The following is an 18,041-nucleotide window of genomic DNA, read 5'->3' as shown; positions in this document are numbered from 1 at the left end:
GCCGAAAGGGGCCCAAAATGACCAAGATCAGGCTTCTGCTGGGAGGAGGAGTCTTCCTCCGCCTGCCAGGGGCCTGATGCTGGCTGTTTTGGGTCCGATCCTCGCCATTTTAGGCCTGAATTGGGCCCAAAATTGCTGAAAAGGTCCCAGAATGGCCAGGATTGGGCTGCTGCTGGGTGGGGGAGTATTTTCCTGCCAGGCAGAGGTGCAAACCAGGCAATTTGGGGGCTGATCCTGGCCATTTTGGGCCTGAAATGGGCCCAAAATGGCCAAAACAGGCCCAAAACGATGCTGGGGGGGGGTTCTACTGTCGGTACCCCCACCTTGCAGTGGTCAAATCCTTGCTGTTTCGGCCTCGATCTGGGCCGTTTCAGGCCCTATATGGGCTCCAAAGGGCCGAAGGCCCGGATCAGGCCTGGAACAGGTCAGGCACCGGCCCGACCTGGGCCGTTTCGGCCCAAATCAGGACCATTTGGGGCCTGGATTGGGGCCGAAATGGCCTGGAATGTGTTGCTGCTGGCCAGGGGAACCCTCCCTTGACTGTCACTGGCCCGATTCTGGCTGTTTTGGCCCTGATCTGGTCTGTTTTGGGCCCTAAATGGGCCCCAAAAGGACAAAGCGGCACCGAAATGGCCCAGATCAGGCCCGAGTCGGCCTGAAACTGGCCGCTGCTGGGCGGGGGAACCCTCCCCTGCCCAGCAGCGGCCCAATCCAGGCTTTTTTTCGGCCCAATCTGGGCCCATATGGGTCCAAAATAGCCACAACAGGACATTTTAAAAATATTTTAAAGAGGTGCTGGCATGCTGTTCTGGGGCATTCCGGCTGAAAAAAAAGCCCTGCAAATAACATAAAAACCAGCACTTTGAATTGTGGCAGCCAGTGTATCTGTGTGTGTACTGGCAAATTATGTTGTAATAGCTCATGCCAGTTAGCAGTCTGGTTGTTATGTTTTGCACTGTTTGAAGCTTCCAAATAGACTTCAGATATAGTTCCACATTCAGGGCATTGTATTAGTCTAATAAGGATGTGGTAAGAGCATAGATGACTGAGCTGAGATCTTGCTTATCTGGAAGAGGATGTGTAAACCAAAAATGGGCAAATGCACTTTGTGCTACAGAGGAGGTATATGCTTCCCATCTGTAAGCAAAGGTCTAATAAAATTAGCAGTATTGTCAACTTTGCGTGCACATGTGTAAAGTAGTTCTAGATGTGCTAACCATATTATAACTGTTATGAATATCATTTTTTTAAAAAAATCACAGAACGTTTCTTTCCTCAGATACCAAAAATACTATTAAGACTCTGCTTACTAGAATTATTATATGTTTGCGCTATAGCCACTAGTGTGTGTGTGTGTGTCTCTGTGTATATACATTCATACAAAGCTGAAATTGGGTACATACGTAGCTTAAGACACTAATCTCTAGCAAAATCTGAAAACTGGTCACATCTATATCTCTTCCTCAAAATGGGAGAATTCATAGAATTACCTCCTAGGAAAATAAAAATTAATATATTTATAGTCAAAGATGATTGAGTTATTAGTAAGGTTTGAAAGTGAGAGGTTTTTCTGTTTAAAAGTAAAAATTAAGGCCATGTCTCTTACAATAATGCTTGGTCTCTAAGACAATGCAATGGAATGTTGTACTGTGGGAGCTTCATAGTCACTCCAGTCACCTAATGGAAAGTTCTAATATTTTATTTATTTTTAAGAAGATTTCTCTCCTATATCAGTCACCACTTCAGGAAAGGGTAAAAGGAAAAACCAAGTAAAAGAATATTTAAAGTATTTAAGTATTTAAAAGGCTGTTACTTAGAGGAGGGAAAGGAGCTGTTCTGGTTGGCAACGAAGTATGGGACACGGAACAATGAGTTTAAACTACAGGAGGGAAGGTACACTGGATGTCAGGAAAGACGTCATGTTAAGAGCAAAGCAGTGGAATCGGCTGCCTAGGAGTGTGGGAGTTCATTGGCAGTCTTCAAGGAGTGGCTGGACAAATTCTTCTCAGAGATGCTTTAGCCTGTTCCTGCATTGGGCAGAGGGTTGGACTAGATGATCTGCATTGGGCAGAGATTTGGACTAGATGATCAGTAAGACCCCTTCCAACTCTATGATTTTTCCAATTAAAATTATAATAATATATTTATTAAAAATACTCAACACTCTAAATGTTCCCACAGGATAAAATAACCCACTTGATTTGGGATTTTTCAGTGGACCATTTGTGACTGTTCAGCAGGTTGCTTAAATGCATTCCTTCCTAACACTACAGTTCAGAGCAATCAGCTTTTTGTAGCAACATGTTTTTCCACAACTCAGTGGAGTTCTGCTCTCCCTATCATTGTTGTGCTACTGCTCTTACCATTTGCTGTTTGCCTAAGTAATCTTAAGTATTTTATTTTAATTTATTTTATTTATAGTTCACCTTGCTCACTGAGACTCAAGGTGGGATTACACAGGGGTAAGTCAATACAATCCACAGGATGAGACACCCAAAAAGCAGATTAGGTTTGCAGAAATCTAAAGCTAAGCAGAAGGCTGAAACAAAAGACAAGTTAAAATTAATATGTCTTGTTAAACAACGCAGAAATTATATAGTAGGATAATAAATACAGCAACCAACAGTATATACTATATGCAATAGGATAATCCACAGTCCTTATCCTTTTACCAAAGTACCTTTCTGAACCTTTTCAGTACAGCGTGTGTAAAAAATCACTTAGGAATAATTCGGTTTTGCATAGTTTGTGGGAAACCAGGAGAGTGGGATCCCTCCTAACTTCATAAGGCAGGCAATGCCATAAGATGGGGGCCACTACAGAGAATGTGCATGTATGGGCAGTTGTTGATTTTACCCATATGTAGGGTATGGTTGCCAGGTCCCCTTACTCTCTGGGTGGGGGGTTAGAGACATGGCACTCACCTTGCTGATGTCCTAGTGCATGCATTCTCAGGGTTATGTGATGACATCACTTCCGGGAAGCCATGTCATCATACAGGCCACATGCCACACAGAGTGCTCCTGCGCTCTGCAGCAGGCCAATGTTGTGATGGGCCCTGGAATGCTCCTGCGCTCCACAGCGGGCTGATTTCGGCCCTTTTCGGGCCAATTCTGGCCCTTTTGGGGTTGAATTGGGCCCATTTCAGGTTGAAATTGGCCCACTATAGTGCCCAGGAGCATACCCTGGACAGCACCTTCCCCCATCTTTCCCCCCACCAGCCAGGTAAGTGGGGGTGGGGGGTGGAGGGTAAGAGCGGGGGACTGGCAACCGTAGTGTAGGGTGATGCCTGCAGAAGGCCCTGTTCAGATGAGCGAAGCAGCTGAGGCAGAGCATAGTGAAAGAGGTGGTCCTGCAGATATGAGGGTCTGAGGCCACAAAGAGCTTCGTATGTAATAGCCAGTACCTTGAATTGCACCTGGTAACTGATGGGCAACCAATAGAGTAACTTCAGCATGGGAGTAATATGCATGTTCTGCCAAATAACTGAACTGCAACATCTGAAGTCTCTTGAGTTGACCTGGAGGAAAAATTATGGAGAGTGCATGATAGTATTCTAGACTCAATGTTACCATGGTATGCATCTGGGTGGCCAGATTGGCCAAGGTACGGAGCCATCTTTCTGGCTAGACTTGAGATGGTAGAAAGCATTTTTCACAGCAACATTAACTGTTTCTCCAGCAGTAATGTTTGATTCGGTATACTCCTAGGCTCTGGCTCTTAACAAAGTCAGCAAGGGTCTGAGTCCCATCAGTAGTGGGAAGCACAATGTCCTTCTCAGTCTCTGTCTTCCCAACTATCAGCTCTTTCATTTCAGGATTAAGTAGATGTAATGGCTGATGATCTGTTGGATTGACAGCATTTTTGCACACACACAAATTTGCAGAAATGCAATACAAACTTGTTGAATAGGAATTCAAGTTATTAGGGGCCAAACGGAGTGGGCCAAACCTCACAACCTGGAATATCGATCTATGCTTGCAGAACACAGAATTAATCTACTATTGAATAGCCCTTGACATGTATGTATCTAGCAGAGCCAGTAGGTGGCAGCATTGCATTATTTTAGTGGTTTAATCTTTATGTTGGAATTGGAGAGAGATGAATGCAAGTTTGCCCATTCATATGAAGAATGTGTAACTATTGCCATGTGTAACTGGGATTTTCAGCATATTTCCCACTCAGTATGCATAGACCAAAATTTATGCCTCTTGACTGGGCAATGCAGAAAATACCATGTCTGTGCTATCAATTTGTATATACTATGCTTGTCTTCCTCTTCCTCTCATGATCCTCCTCTGCTGCTTAAACTTCTGGAAGGGAAAGGGAAAGTGGAAGGGGTAGAAAAGAAGTGGGAATGTGAGAGAGTGGAACAGTATTATAGTAAGTTTGTGGTACAGGAGAAAGGCAAAGGGGCTCTCCTTCTGCCCCATCCCTTATTGTGTATTAATAATACTGTTACATATCTTCATGTGTGCATGTGTGTTTATACATGGGAGTATGTATTTTTATTCCATGTAGATGGAATATGTTTAGCTCCATGTCTCTGCCTTCTCCCTACCTCTAGAAATGGCTGCATGTCATCTGTAAGACCCATTTTCAGCTTTGTCTGAAGGAATAGAGGAGGGACTTTTCCTTGAGCAGTTGCACAGATACGAACTTTACAACTTGAATATGTTAAAAACAATTGCACATTTTACATGAGAATAAAAACCTTTTTTAAAAAAAAGAAGTTTATCTGTGAATGTGATAAAGTTTGTTCTTCTCCATGTGCTGGGTAGGTTGGAGGAACCCACCTTACAGCAGGTGTCTCTTCATGGTGCAAGGTAACTTGCTAATTCAGAGCCAAGCTACAAATGACGAATTACACAAGGACTGCATGTGAAGGTAGTCACAATGTTAGCTGGGAAGCTGTTTTTAAAAAGATCAGCTTTGTCAGTTTCACCGCAAGTTCTAGGAGGTGAAGAGGAAATTAACAAATCCTCTGAGGAGCTCCCCCCTTCTCTGTAGAGAGGGGAAATTGACAAAGCCTTCTGATCTCTTTTAAAACTCAGCTTCCTGGCTAACCTTGAGACTCCCTTCATGTGCAGTCCTCATGTAATTCGTCATTTGTAGCTTGACTGTCAGAATGGTTAAAGTGGATGGATACAACAGTTACACGTTGAACTTCTGTAAGTTGGCATACAGGCAGACACTAAAGATGAATTTGTAAAAAAGATATTCAGCATAATTAAGGGTTTTTTAGTGAAACATTTCTCACCCCCCCCATACAAAGGAATGTTTATCTTTGCCTTGATGCATAAAGTACTTTTCTTTATTGGAACTACTCTTGTAAAAGTTCTGTATAGATTTAGATCCAAGTATCGAGATACATTGTCTGTTTAATCATTGAGTATTGGAGTCTTTGAGACTAATAAACATTTGTAATTTAATGTTAGGTGCTTTCCTCTGGCATGAGAAGTCTTCTGCTGACGCATGGTGCTCTTGCGTCAGTGAAGGGGGGGGGGTTATTGTGCCAAGGGAAATAGCTCCTGTTACTGGAATTGATCGGCAGTATCAATCCTAAGGGAATCCAGTTATTTTAAAAATTATTTATATGAAATCCAAAGCATTGTCAATCATATTTAACTGATATCTGGAATGATGTTTTGTCCAATCTGTAGCAATTTCTGCCTTACCCACCCCCAAAACGATAGCTAATACACAAAAGTAGAGTTATAAAACTAAAAAAGTATATGTAGTGACTGAAGAATGTTTATATAGATTTAAAAGTGGTCATATTCATTTAAAAATGGTTTCTCTGTCTTTTTTTTCAAGACTATTTTAGTTGGGATAACTACTTGAAAGAGACTGGCTCCCTTGCTGCTCCCTCGCATTGTTTCAGACAGGTAAAACATTTAATATATTAATATTTTATAATATCGTATTGGTGGTGACTCACTTTTTATCCCCACGCAGGCGCACTTGCGTACCTCTCCGCAAAGATAAAAGGCGAGCCTGGGTAACACGGCTTGCCTTGGAGGCCCTGAGGAGGCTGCTGTGGCTGGCTACAACAGGGCCTTGGGAGGGCTGTGCCACCCCCCCACAGTGCTCCCGGGCTCCACAGTGGCCCAATTTGGTCCAAAACATGTCCCATTTGGCCTGAATCAGGCCTGACTTGGCCCGCTGTGGAGCACAGGAATGCCATTTGGTCCCTTTTGGCCTCAATCAAGCCTGATTTGGCCCTCTGTGGAGCACAGGAGTGCTCCAGGGCCAGTTGTGCCACCCCAGGAGCCCTCCCATGCTCCATAGCAGCCCGTTTTGGCCCAAATCAGACCCAATTCGACCCGCTACAGAGCGCAGGAGTGCTCCCTGGGACATCACGTGGCCTGCGCAATTGCACCACCTCCTGGAAGTTACGTCATTGTGTAGTCTGGGAGCAAACGTGCTTTGCGTGCATGCGAGGATGACCCAAAGGTGAATGCCAGGTCTTCCGCCTGGAGGGTAAGGGGACCGGGCAACCTTATGTCTGTGCCAGGCCTCTAAGGGGCCGCGGAGGTGTTAGAGAGGCCTGGTATGGCAATGCAGCCCTCCCAAGGCCTCTCAGTGGCTATGGATGTGGCGGAGAGGCTTGCCCAGCAGTGCGGCCCTCTGAAGGCCCCACGGTGGGGGCCTGCCAAATCAGTTTTCTAGAGCCCATTGTATTTTACCACACAACGGGCTCTGTTGCTAGTAGTGAAATATTTTTAAAAGGATGTGCCTTTAGTGACTTTTAACATAATCAGTCTTACTCACATTCTACTGTGAAAGCAGTAACCCTTCCATACAGTGATCTGAAGTGCACTTGCTGGAATAAATGTCATTAAAACTATGGATGAGTGGACTCCTACATTTTTGTCCCATTTGGGCCCTGCTCTCTTGCAACCCCTGGGACTGGATTTGAAGATTTTCCATCAGAGTTAGAAAACTTAGAAAGAACATGAGTGGAGAGAGAATGTCTACCCCCTTTGCCTCTATCCTCCCCTCCCCGACTCCCACCCAGTGTCTGCAAAGACTACAGGCCCTGAGGGGAAACCATTCCTGATCCAGGCAGTTATATGGCTCTTTAAAAGCCTGTATTAAGTTTTTCAAAGCTTCAGTGCCCGCTTGTAGGGCCTAAATTTCTAAATTTGGAGAAGTGATCCAGGCACTTACAGCTCTAAGTGCTAGGTTTGCTTTTCCAAGTTCCAAAATTTGTTCTAGAAACTTACAGAAGTGCCTGTCTTATTTCTAAAAATTTGGAATTGTGCCTGTCTGGGTTCAAAGAAATTATTCAGGCACTTACAGAGCCATCTTTTAAGTACCACGATAGATTCTTGGACTCAGACCTGATCAGGCTGCTTGTCACGTGTTCCTTAGAATGTGACTTGATCAGATGAGCAATCTGAGAGTGCAGGGACTAGACATGGGCACGATCAAAAAAAAAATTCCGATTAAGCCGTTCGTGGATCTGGGCTGCCGCCGAATGCAGGTCACCGATTCTAACCGATCAAGTCTTGTTTCCGGTCCAGAATCGGGAATCAGGGAGGCCAGCGCCCAGGGCAACTGTAGTCAGGCACGCGCGCGCACGCTCCCAAGTTGCCCCTGCCCACGCAGCAAGCCAGCTGTCCCGGTGCGCTGCGGAGCTGGCAGCAGCGTGAGTGGCTCGGAGGCTGCTCGCGCCGTTCACCTGCCCCGCAAGACAAGGGGCAGCTGGCTTGCCCGCGCGCCCCTTGTCCTGGGGAAAGGCGAACGGCGCAGGCGGCCTCCCAGCCTCCCGCGCTGCCTTTTGCCTTTCCTTTGTGCCCATGGCTTCAGAACACCCCCTTCCCCCTCCCTCCCCAGGGTTGCTGCTCCGTGGTTGGAAGGAAGCCTGCTAATCAAGGAAAGCTGGGCTTCCATTCGTGTTTCAAGGACGACAGAAGGAGGGCAAATATAGCTCATTTCCCTGACTCCGTTGCCCCAGGAATAAATTACTAGCGCCAGAGTGTCTGCAATTCTGAACAGAAACTGACCCATCCGATCAAGTCCTGAACAAGCAAACTCCCAACTGCTGGATCGGTTGCCGTGGACATAACCGATTAGCTGAGTCACGATGGTGCAAATGCCAAAATCGAGGGGGTTTTGAAATCGTAATTCAGATCGTGCCCATCTCTAGCGGGGACCCTGTTTTGATTGCAAAATCCAATCTAATAAGCTTTCACAATCATTCCTAATTAAAATCTATTTGACAACTGTCAGCTTATTACAGTAGAGTACAAAATAATTTGTGTACGATCCTATGTTGAGTTTAGATATGGCAGGCTCTGTTTAAAATCTCTGCTTGGCTACTAAGTTCAAAAGCTTGTTCTTAGTATATTACAATCCTTCAGCCCGTCTTCCTTAATAATATAGTTGGATAAATTGATTTGTAAACTGGAAGATCAAACTATATTTTGCCTACGGCTGGGAACTGTTTCAGATTCCTTGGTATTGGAGTCAACAGTTTTTGGGTGCCTGAAATTTTCTAGCCATTTTCTAAAAGGATGACAAGCAATTATGATAGTTAGAAAAATGAATAAATGTTCCATACTGTTCTGAAAGTACAACCAACTCTCTAGAAAAGTGCAACTGATTCTCTCTCTCCTGGAAATATAGCTCAATAAATACCTCACTTTTTGTTTCCTGTAGTCTAGGATTCCACCTACTAATGATTTCAAAGTGGGTATGAAACTGGAAGCTCATGACCCTCGCAACATTACCTCAGTATGTATAGCTACGGTGATTGGAATTACAGGTGCCAGATTAAGGTTGCGCCTAGATGGAAGTGATAACAAAAATGACTTTTGGAGGCTGGTTGATTCATCTGACATACAGCCAGTTGGAACCTGTGAAAGGAAAGGAGGGATGCTTCAGCCTCCACTAGGTAAGGATTTTTTTTTTAATTCTCACACATATGAAATCTCAATTTTTTCTGAGGCCAGTGGTGTTCGAAATAACGGCCATAAAACAGCAGCAGCAGTAAGAAGAGACACTAGCCCCTTTAAAAAAAAGAAAAGAAAGACGGAACTTTGTACATTGTTGTGTCTTACAGCTCACAATGACAAGATATGAGAGTTCCATAACTGGATCACTTGACATCTTTAAGTTAATTTAAAAATCGCTGTGGGGAATACCCAGTTTGAATGAGGGCTAGTGTGTGGATAATAGAAACGTGTGGGTCAGTATCTCCGTACTGAATCTACAGCCAGATATATGCTGATTCTGCATTATCTGGATATACTGATTAAAAATAGAGAATCTTTAATAAAACCAGGATCCTGAATACCTGAATCTGGCAAATGTAGCACCATCTGTTTTAAAGTGGCTGGCTGCTTCCAGGCTGGTTCCCCCCCCCCACCTTTCCTGGGCTTTTTTCCCACAGAGGAGGGAAGAGGAGTGAATCAACAACTGATGGGTACAAGACCTGAAGTTGTTTGGCCAATCAGGGATTCTTTAATAGGAGAGAGCCTTTTTTAAATTCCGCAAGGACATAAAAAGCAGGCTTGGCTCAGAGTAGACTCCATTTTGTGGGAGATTTCTAGAAACTAGAGAAACTGTGCTGTGAGTGCTTGCTGAACTTGGACTGCCCTCTGAGTGCTCTCTGGGCTTTGGATTAACCATTGCCTGGCTGGTTTACTTCTGCCTGTCTGGAGAAAGATCTGATTGAGGGGATAGGAGGAAGGAACTGCCTGCCTGAGGAAGGATCTTCACCTGGTTTGGAAGTCTTACTCGTTTTTTCCTAGTTTGGAGAGGGGGTACCGTGGGTGGATTTTGGGAGGAGTAAGGTAAGCAGAGAGGGACAACCTTTCATTAAGTAAGTTTAAAATTTATATTTGATAGTTTTAATACTGTTGAAAGGAATGCTTTGGCTGTTTCAAAAGTTTTCTTTGCTGACTGACTGTTGCATGTGGGAAGATTGCGTTTTTCTTGGCTCTTTTTGATTTTACTGTTGGGAGTGCATTGTTAGCTGTTTTAGTTTACTCTTTGCTGACTGTTCTTGTATTTGGTGGAGATTGCTTTTTCTCTGATGAAAGAGTTTTTTGCAGTTAATTTTTGAGAGTTTCCTTCTTGTTTGAGGGGGAGTTGTATTTTGAACTGTTTGCTGTTTCTACTTGCTGCTGCTCTGGGAGAGGGATTGCTTTCCCCTGGTTAGAGAGTATAAAGCATTTGTTCATTTTTGAGACTTTTCTTCTTGTTGGAGAGGGGATTGTGTTTTGAATTTTTCCTCTTGCTAGTTGCTGCTTTTCTTGGGGGCAGGATTGCTTTCCCCCCTCTTTAAAGTGTTTTTTCTTCTGGGGGGGGGATTGTATTTTCAATTTTTCCCTGTTGCTAGTTGACTGATTTACTGCCTCTGCATATAGTGATTCCCTTTAGTCACCATGTCTAGTAGTCACTGATGAACCTGCTTCCATGAATCTGTCTAATACCCTTTTTAAAGCTGTCTGTTTTAGTGGCCATCACTAAATCCTCACTTGTTAAGTGAAAGTTTTCTTTTGTCTGTTTTGAATCTATTGTTCATGCCCATCAACTTCATTAGGTGCTTCTGAGTTCTAATATTTTAGGAGAGTAAGAAAACATTCTCTCTACCCACTCTTCACCAATGCATAACTTTGTAAACTTATATCATGCTTCCCTCCCCACCGCTCACCTTAATGAGTGTAAGCTAAAGGTATTTTTTTTAGGGAGATTATGTGAGGTTTTATAATGAGTTTTTTCATTTAAATTTGTTAGCCTCCTTGAGCTATCTGAAAGATAGGATATAAATAATTAAATGTGACTTGAATGGAACTACTTCCCAAACTGGATTCTAGAATAGCTGAGCATGGAAAAAAGCAATATTTTCACTATCATCTCACATGCCTGTTCTGGAAGGAGTTGCTGACTTAGAGTTTAACACCTGCCTAGACTTGTACTGGTCAGACCGAATAAATCTGAATCACCTGCCTAGACTTAACCGCCAGGCTACAAGTGACAGAGTCTCTGGAGTTAAACCCGTGTCTGCTGACATCATTTTTAATTGATCTGTCATTTTTTAACACAGAGCCATGAGGCCCTTTCCAGAACAGGCATACAGCAGGGTAGCCCTTGTTGAGTACGCTTGCTAACCAGCCCGCTTGCCCAAGGAAGATGCAAGAGGAAGACAGCAACCTGATCCAGCTGCCCTTCACCCCACCCCTGCCTTTCCAGCCTGCAAGACTGACCCACTGAGGGGAAGTCTGAGCCTTCCCCTCTCTGCATGTTTGCTATTCTGGGCAAAGGGAGGCAGGGCAACCTGCAGAGAGGGGAAGGCTCAGACTTCCCTTCAGTGGGGCAGCCCTAGTCTTGCAGGCTTGCTTTTCTCCTGCTCTCTCCTCCTTTCACAGGAGGAAGATGGGTGACCTGGCTGGTGAGCTTTGCTGCTGTCTCCCTGCTTTTAATTGCACCCACCAAATCCTTACTGTGTACAAAAATGAATAGATTTTGTAGTATGATGTGACTTGTATTTCCTTCTTTTGAAAAGCAGGATCGAAGTGATTCACAAGTGTGTTGTTATCCTGGAAAGGGGCAGCAGGGTGGGAAGATTGCATTGCAAAAGCACATAAATGAAAGCACAGATCCTGCCCATCTTACCGACCCTGCACGGGGTCCTGTAAATGCTGATGGTGATGGATTCAGGGAACTTTCCAAACTAGAAGGAGCCAGGATGGGGTGGGTGGGTGGGAGGGAGACTAGATGCCTACAGAAGCCCAGCATGCCTGGCTTGTCCTCCCTCTCCCTGGCCCCTTTGCAAAGAAGCACCACCAAAGTTAAGTCCAAGCCTTCCCCTCTCTGAATGTAGATTTAATGCTAGGCTTGGCAAAGGGAGGCAGGCAAGCAGTCCTTGTTCGCCTTATGATCAGGTTGCTGTCTTCCTCCTGCATCTTCCTCAGGTGAGCTGGCCAGTTAGCAAGCGCACTCACCTAAGGCTGCCCCATTGTACGCCTGTTCTGGAGTGGGCCTCACAGCTCTGTGTTACTACAGATCAATTAAAAATGGAGTCAGCAGACACGGATTTAACTCCAGAGACTCACTTGTAGCTTGGTTGTAATATGTCCAGATCTGGACTCAGGCTATACAGTACATTGTTCTATAAGAAAGTGATGGAGCTCCTAAGCAAGCTTGGAAGAAAAACTGGGATCTGGATACTTTAGAAAAACAGAAAGAGTTGAGCAGAATAAAAATGCTCTTATTCATAATAATATCAGAGTACCGTATAATGGAACGCCTACAATAAATGCAAATATTTCAAGTACTCACGTGCTCTGTGTTTCTCTTGTGTCAGTTAAGATCTTCTCTGAGCTGGCCATTGAGCTGTAATACAGTCAGGCTTGGTGCTTCCACTTCTATGCTCTCTTCTGCCACCTTGCGCCATTTGAACTGCAAGTAGCCCCTAACTACATTTTATGGGTCCCATGTGTCCAGGGTCTGGGGCTCAGTCCCCAGTCTTGCCAGAAGAAGGGGATGGGAGGCAGCTGGGGGACAGCTACCCAGACACACCAACGGACACCAAGGACCAGACCAGGCTGAGAACAGAAGGAGAAAGAGAGACTCCCTAGTCTCAGGAGGGCAGAGCCCCAGGGAGTCAGGTGGGGCAGGTGGAAGCCAGCTAGCCCTGCCCTCCAGTGGGAGGCCCAAGGGACAGGCCAGGAGAGTGAGGACCACCAGGGAGGCAACAGCCCCAAGGGAGAAGGCTCAGAAAGCAAGGGCAGTCAGCCAGCAAGCCAGCCAGCAACCTTACTGACAATAGAGGGAAGGGAGCCAGGGCAACACAGGGCCACACCCCAGCCTGCAGACAGGATAGAAGGGAATAATAGGGACCAGCTGAGGCTGCCTGGAGCTCTGAGCAGAGGAGATTGGCAGCCAGCCAGGGAAGCACAGATGTGGCTGCCCAAGGGCCTGAAGCTCAGAGCAGAGGCTTGGCAGCCAGCCAAGGAAGCACAGGTGTGGCTGTCCAAGGCAGCCAGACTAGCTACCCCAGGTACAGCTGCTTGAGGCAGTCAGGGCCATGGCTAGAAAGCAAAGGAGGGGTGTGGCTAGCAGGTGGAGCCAGGAATGAGGGAAAGGATATAAGGGAAGTCCACCCACAGGGCAAGGTGGGTTGTGTAGGAGGATGGTGAAGTTAAGGAGAGAGAGAAAGCAAGAGAAGCTGAGAGGAGGAAGAGGATGGAAGATGAAGGAGAGGAGGGGATAGGAGTCTGGGTGCTGCAAAAGGTGAAAAGGAAGGGAAGGCAGCCAGGACTCTGTCAAGTGGAGCAGGCCTGCGAGGGGAACGAGAGAGAGCGAGGGTGATGTAGACCCCCCCCTCCGTCTACAGAGCGGGAACCTGCATGTTCCCTGACGGCAGCCCCGTATCAAGGCCGGGTGGGCTGGTGCCTCACAGGGCGATGCCCGACAGAACCTGACACCATGTATGTGACAAAAATGAGCTGGTCATGTATTGAAGATGGAACAGAGAGAGGCCAACAAAATGATGACATCTAAAGGTAGCTATAAAGAATTCTGAAGGGATCTTTTCAAACTGGGTGAATGAGCAAAAAACAATAGCAAATGAGATTCACATGGGTGTAGAAATCCTAACCATGTATACACTGAAGGGATCTGAACCATCTGTGACTTTCCAGGAAAAGGGATTTTATGATGGTGGTGGTAGTTCTTTGAAAACATAATTCATTATTCAGCTGCAATTACTTATGTATTAATAGGAGAGCATTTGAAAATACTATTGTTAATCAGAGTCGAAGACTCCTTCGTAATACTATGTAAAACTTAATTTTCCCACCTTAAAAAGTATAGTGTATGAATGGAAACAATGCAGAAAAGGCAACCAAAATTATCAGCTTCTCTTTGAGGAAAAACTGAAGTACTGGGCTTTTTTAGTTAAGAAAAAAAATGACAGGGGAGGCTGTTACAGCCTTTGAGGGAGGATTCATTGGAGCCATGCCCACCAACAACCACTAGGCAGTGCCATTCCATGTGACTTGCATGACTCAAGCAGGCCAACAGCCTATTCAACAGCAGCCAACCCATGAAAATCAATGTGGTGTAGTGTCAGAGTTTCAAACTAGGACCTTCAATCTCCGTTCTGCTGTGGATACTGACTGGGTGACATTTTCAGCTTAACTTACATCACAGGCAAGGGCAAATTGGCCATTAAGAACATTGGGATGCTTCCTACTGGGCTGATGGCTTCTCCCCCTACCTGGGCTGATGGCTTCTCCAGGCCGGCTCTGTGAGAGAACAGCTGAGTCTGCCCGGGTTCCTGCGAAAGACAGTGTTGCCACCCTCTGACCAGGTCCCCTCACAAGTAGGACTTCCAAATGCAGTGATGTATTTGTGTTTGATACTGGGTGTGCATACACTTTTAAAATTGTCCTGTTAATGTATGTTGCTGGACAGTAACCATAATAAATATCTGATCTGTTCCTGGGTATGGGAAAAAGGGAAGGAGCAGGCAGAGCCCTCATTTTCTGCCTTTCCTAGGGTATTTCATGGTAGACAAACCAATTAGTGTTGTATGATGGTCGTGGCTATTGAAATTTTGCAGAGTCCCCGTGTATATTGAAATGTATCTACATCCCAATTTTTTTAAAAAAAATATTTTTACTGGGCAATGACAGTGCTCTTCTAAAAATTGTTTTAAAAAGTGCTTAGTTCTTGTTTCCATAGATTGAGATGTACCTCCAGTAATCATTAAATGCCTCATGTTGATGCTCAAAATGTCTTTCAAAAATGAAAAGTACATACAGTACACTAAAATTAGCAGAAAGATATCGATAACTGCTGGTCATACATTTATAAGACATTTCCAATTGTTTAGTAATTTCTGTACCCTTTATCTCCTGTGTGCAAGAAGGCCAAGTAATATGAAGATTCACCTAGTAGTGAATAGATCATGCAGTGTATCTCAGTGTGATAGTTTTATGAACACATGATGTTTTGCACTGGCAAATTTTTGCCAGAAATCTCCACTTTTGCCTCTCCTTTCCCAGCATGTGTAAAAGTTACAATGGTGTTCAAAACACAGTTGTTTGGAAGTGTCTGGAGCTGTTCATGAGGCCCATTTTGAGAACCTTAGCTGACAAAAATCTCCATTTGATAAGCTGGGGCAAATCACACAAGCCTCGAGGATTTTTACACCTAGACACTGGCCAAATTACTATCAAGTGCTACTTAGTGATAGGTGGACAAAGAACTATAGAAAACCCATCTACATTTGTTGGTCCATTAAATACAAGAAGTGCCAACCATTGAAGATTGGATCCACAAATTGCTGTATATGGCAAAAATGGATAAAATGACAAGAAAATTGAGAAATCTGGACTCAGGACAGTTTAACACAGACTGGGAGAAGCTGAAACAATATTTGGAGAAGAAATGGGAGGTGGGAGGAGAACTGTGGCAGTTTGAGAACTACTGAAGTACAATAAAATGTAGAGGGGGGTGACTTTACCGGGGAGGAGAAGAGGTAAAAGAGAATTTCTAAGCAGTTATGATATTAGATTGATATATATAGAATAATAAATAGAATATTGATAGAAAACAATTAATCATAAGGGTTAACTATAAGGATTGACTAACTAATAATATTTTTTTTTTGATTCCGTACAATGTACCAAACTGAATATGTTTATTTGAAGCTGTATATGAGTCAAATTGATTGATATCATATACAGACTTATGATTGAAGGGGAATAGAAATACTAATGTAAACAAATATAATTAAAATAGAAAGAAGAAGAAATAATGACATAGAATAAGAATAGAATAACATATAGAGTATAAGTTAAACTGATTGATTTATATGAATGTATGGTTTACATAGTTTATGATATATAGAAATGTTTGAAAGTGAAATAATGAAAAAAGGGGATAAATTGTTTATCTATTATGGAAAAAGGGACTCATAGGCAGGGTACAGAGTATTAAAAATAGTTAAAGAAGTATTGCTTAGAATAAAGGGAGAATATATATTTGCTAGATAGAGGAATATATAAAGAGTAAGGGAAAAGGGATAAAGGGTTGGAAAACTGTTGGAAGTCAACAAAATGGGGGGGAAAGGGAGGGGGTTAGAAATTGGGAAATGGGAATATTGACTGTAATGTGTAAACATTTGATCCTAACCCAATAAAAAATTTTTTCAAAATACATTTGTTGGTCCATTGTAGGGTTATTTTATCCCCATACTGGACAGCCCAGGAAATTTGTGTAGCCTGCCTTCTGCTTTAATGCCTCACTTCTCAAGACTTCTAGATTTATAATGAACACAAAATACACATGATTCTGTGGAAACAATTAAAAAAATACTAGGATCTTAGAGATCTGGGTTCAGATCCCCACTGCCATGAAAGCTCAGTGGATAACCATGGGCCAGTCATTCTCAGCTCACCTAGCTCACAGGGTTATTGTTAAGACAAAATGGAGGATGGGAGAACAATGTAAGCTGCCTAGGGTAGAAATGAAGCAAATGGTAATAATGGTCTTGAACCTCTTTGGAGGTAACATTTGCACATTCCATCTTGCACATACCCTTTTGGTCCATGGAACTCCTAAAATAAACTCCATCAAGAAGATGACTTGTCAGTAGGGCTGTGCACGAGTGGGGAGATTCAGAAACCGATTCGGAATACCCCCAAATCTGAAGTGGCAATCCACTTCGGATTCGTGTTTCGGGAATCGCTTCAGTATGCTCCGTGAAGATTCGGAGCATATTGAAGCGAGGGGGGAACTCCCCACTACCACCCCCACCTTTCCTGGGGCAACCTCTCTACCCCCCCCGGGGACACCCCTCCACCTCCCACCCAACCCTGGGGAGACCCCTCCAACCCCCACCCACTTACCTAGCAGTGGGAGGGTTATCAGCTGGGTGGTGGGTTGCTGCTGTTGTGGCGACGGCAGCGGCAGCACAAGGCAGCGCGGCCTAGAGCCAGCCAGCTTCTCTGCCACTGCACCGCCGCCCGAGCCTGCGGGGTGGTGGGGAAGGCCGGAGCCACCTCCTCCGGCCCTTCCTGCCCCTCAAATGGCCGCCGTGGTGCCGGCGTGCTGCAGCCATTTAAGGGGCAGGAAGGGCCGGAGGTGGTGGCTCCGACCTTCCCCACCACCCTGCAGGCTTGGGCGGCGGTGCAGCGATGGCAGAGGAGCTGACCCGGAGCCACCGCAAGGTAGGTGGGGGGGAGGTGGGGGTTGATGTTTAAAGGGCCCTGCCGCTGCTTGCAAGCAGTGGCAGGGCCCTTTAAACAAGCCCCAAAGCTTTCCAAAGCATTTCCGAATGCTTCGGAAAGCTTTGCTTCGGTATTACAAAGCGTTGGCCCCGCTTCAGGAATACTGAAGCTTGCCGAATCAGGTCAGCTTCGGGTATCATTATCCGAAGCGAAACCCGAATAGCACAGTCCTACTTGTCAGTGTTCAGCTATGAACATTAGAATGCCTGACCTGCTCTCCAAGGAATGTGTAAATACAAGAAAATTTTTGTAAGCTTTGGATTAGGTAGAAACTGTACTTTGTTTTTAAAGTTCTGTTTTAAAGTTTAGAAAATTTATATACCATCTTTCTAGAGACTTGCCCAAAGCGACTCAAAAAGTGAAAAAAAATCCAACAGTATCATAAAACAAAAATATATAAAAGTATCACTATTAAAACCAGCAATAAATTAAGCAAAGACCCCATAAAGACAGTATAAAACAGTATTCCTAAAATGTCCTGCTTCTAGTCTTAGTGCTATTGAAAGCAATAACTAAAAAGGATGGAACCCTCAGCAAAAACTGGGGTAAAGATCATCGGTTTTGCTTGGTGTCTAAATATAATTTTTATATTTATGAAAGTTTACAATTAAATCAGTGTATGTATAATTAAAATATAATCCATGCTAACAGGATGTTTTCTTTTTTACCAGTGAGATAGAAAGCTGGAAACAAAACTGCTTGAATTTATGTTTCAGAATCACCCAAGATTTTTTAAATATTTGAAATAATATACAGTTAGTTTGCTGCTATGGTAGATGAAAATTT

The 18,041-nt window shown here is 44.3% G+C and overlaps 1 protein-coding gene across 2 annotated transcripts in view; it reads left to right on the top strand.

Annotated features, from left to right (window-relative positions):
• The window catches only part of SCML2 (Scm polycomb group protein like 2), an 81,149-nt gene that overhangs the window by 33,771 nt on the left and 29,337 nt on the right, over positions 1-18,041 (top strand). For both annotated transcript variants that reach the window (XM_054973689.1, XM_054973691.1), the window contains 2 exons: positions 5,818-5,888; positions 8,668-8,902. In XM_054973689.1, coding sequence (XP_054829664.1) covers positions 5,818-5,888; positions 8,668-8,902 — 306 coding nt within the window. The remainder of the gene's footprint in view (positions 1-5,817; positions 5,889-8,667; positions 8,903-18,041) is intronic.

The sequence above is a fragment of the Eublepharis macularius genome, chromosome 3, assembly GCF_028583425.1.
Source record: "Eublepharis macularius isolate TG4126 chromosome 3, MPM_Emac_v1.0, whole genome shotgun sequence".
NCBI lineage: Eukaryota > Metazoa > Chordata > Lepidosauria > Squamata > Eublepharidae > Eublepharis > Eublepharis macularius.
This window is presented reverse-complemented; position numbering and strand designations above follow the sequence as displayed.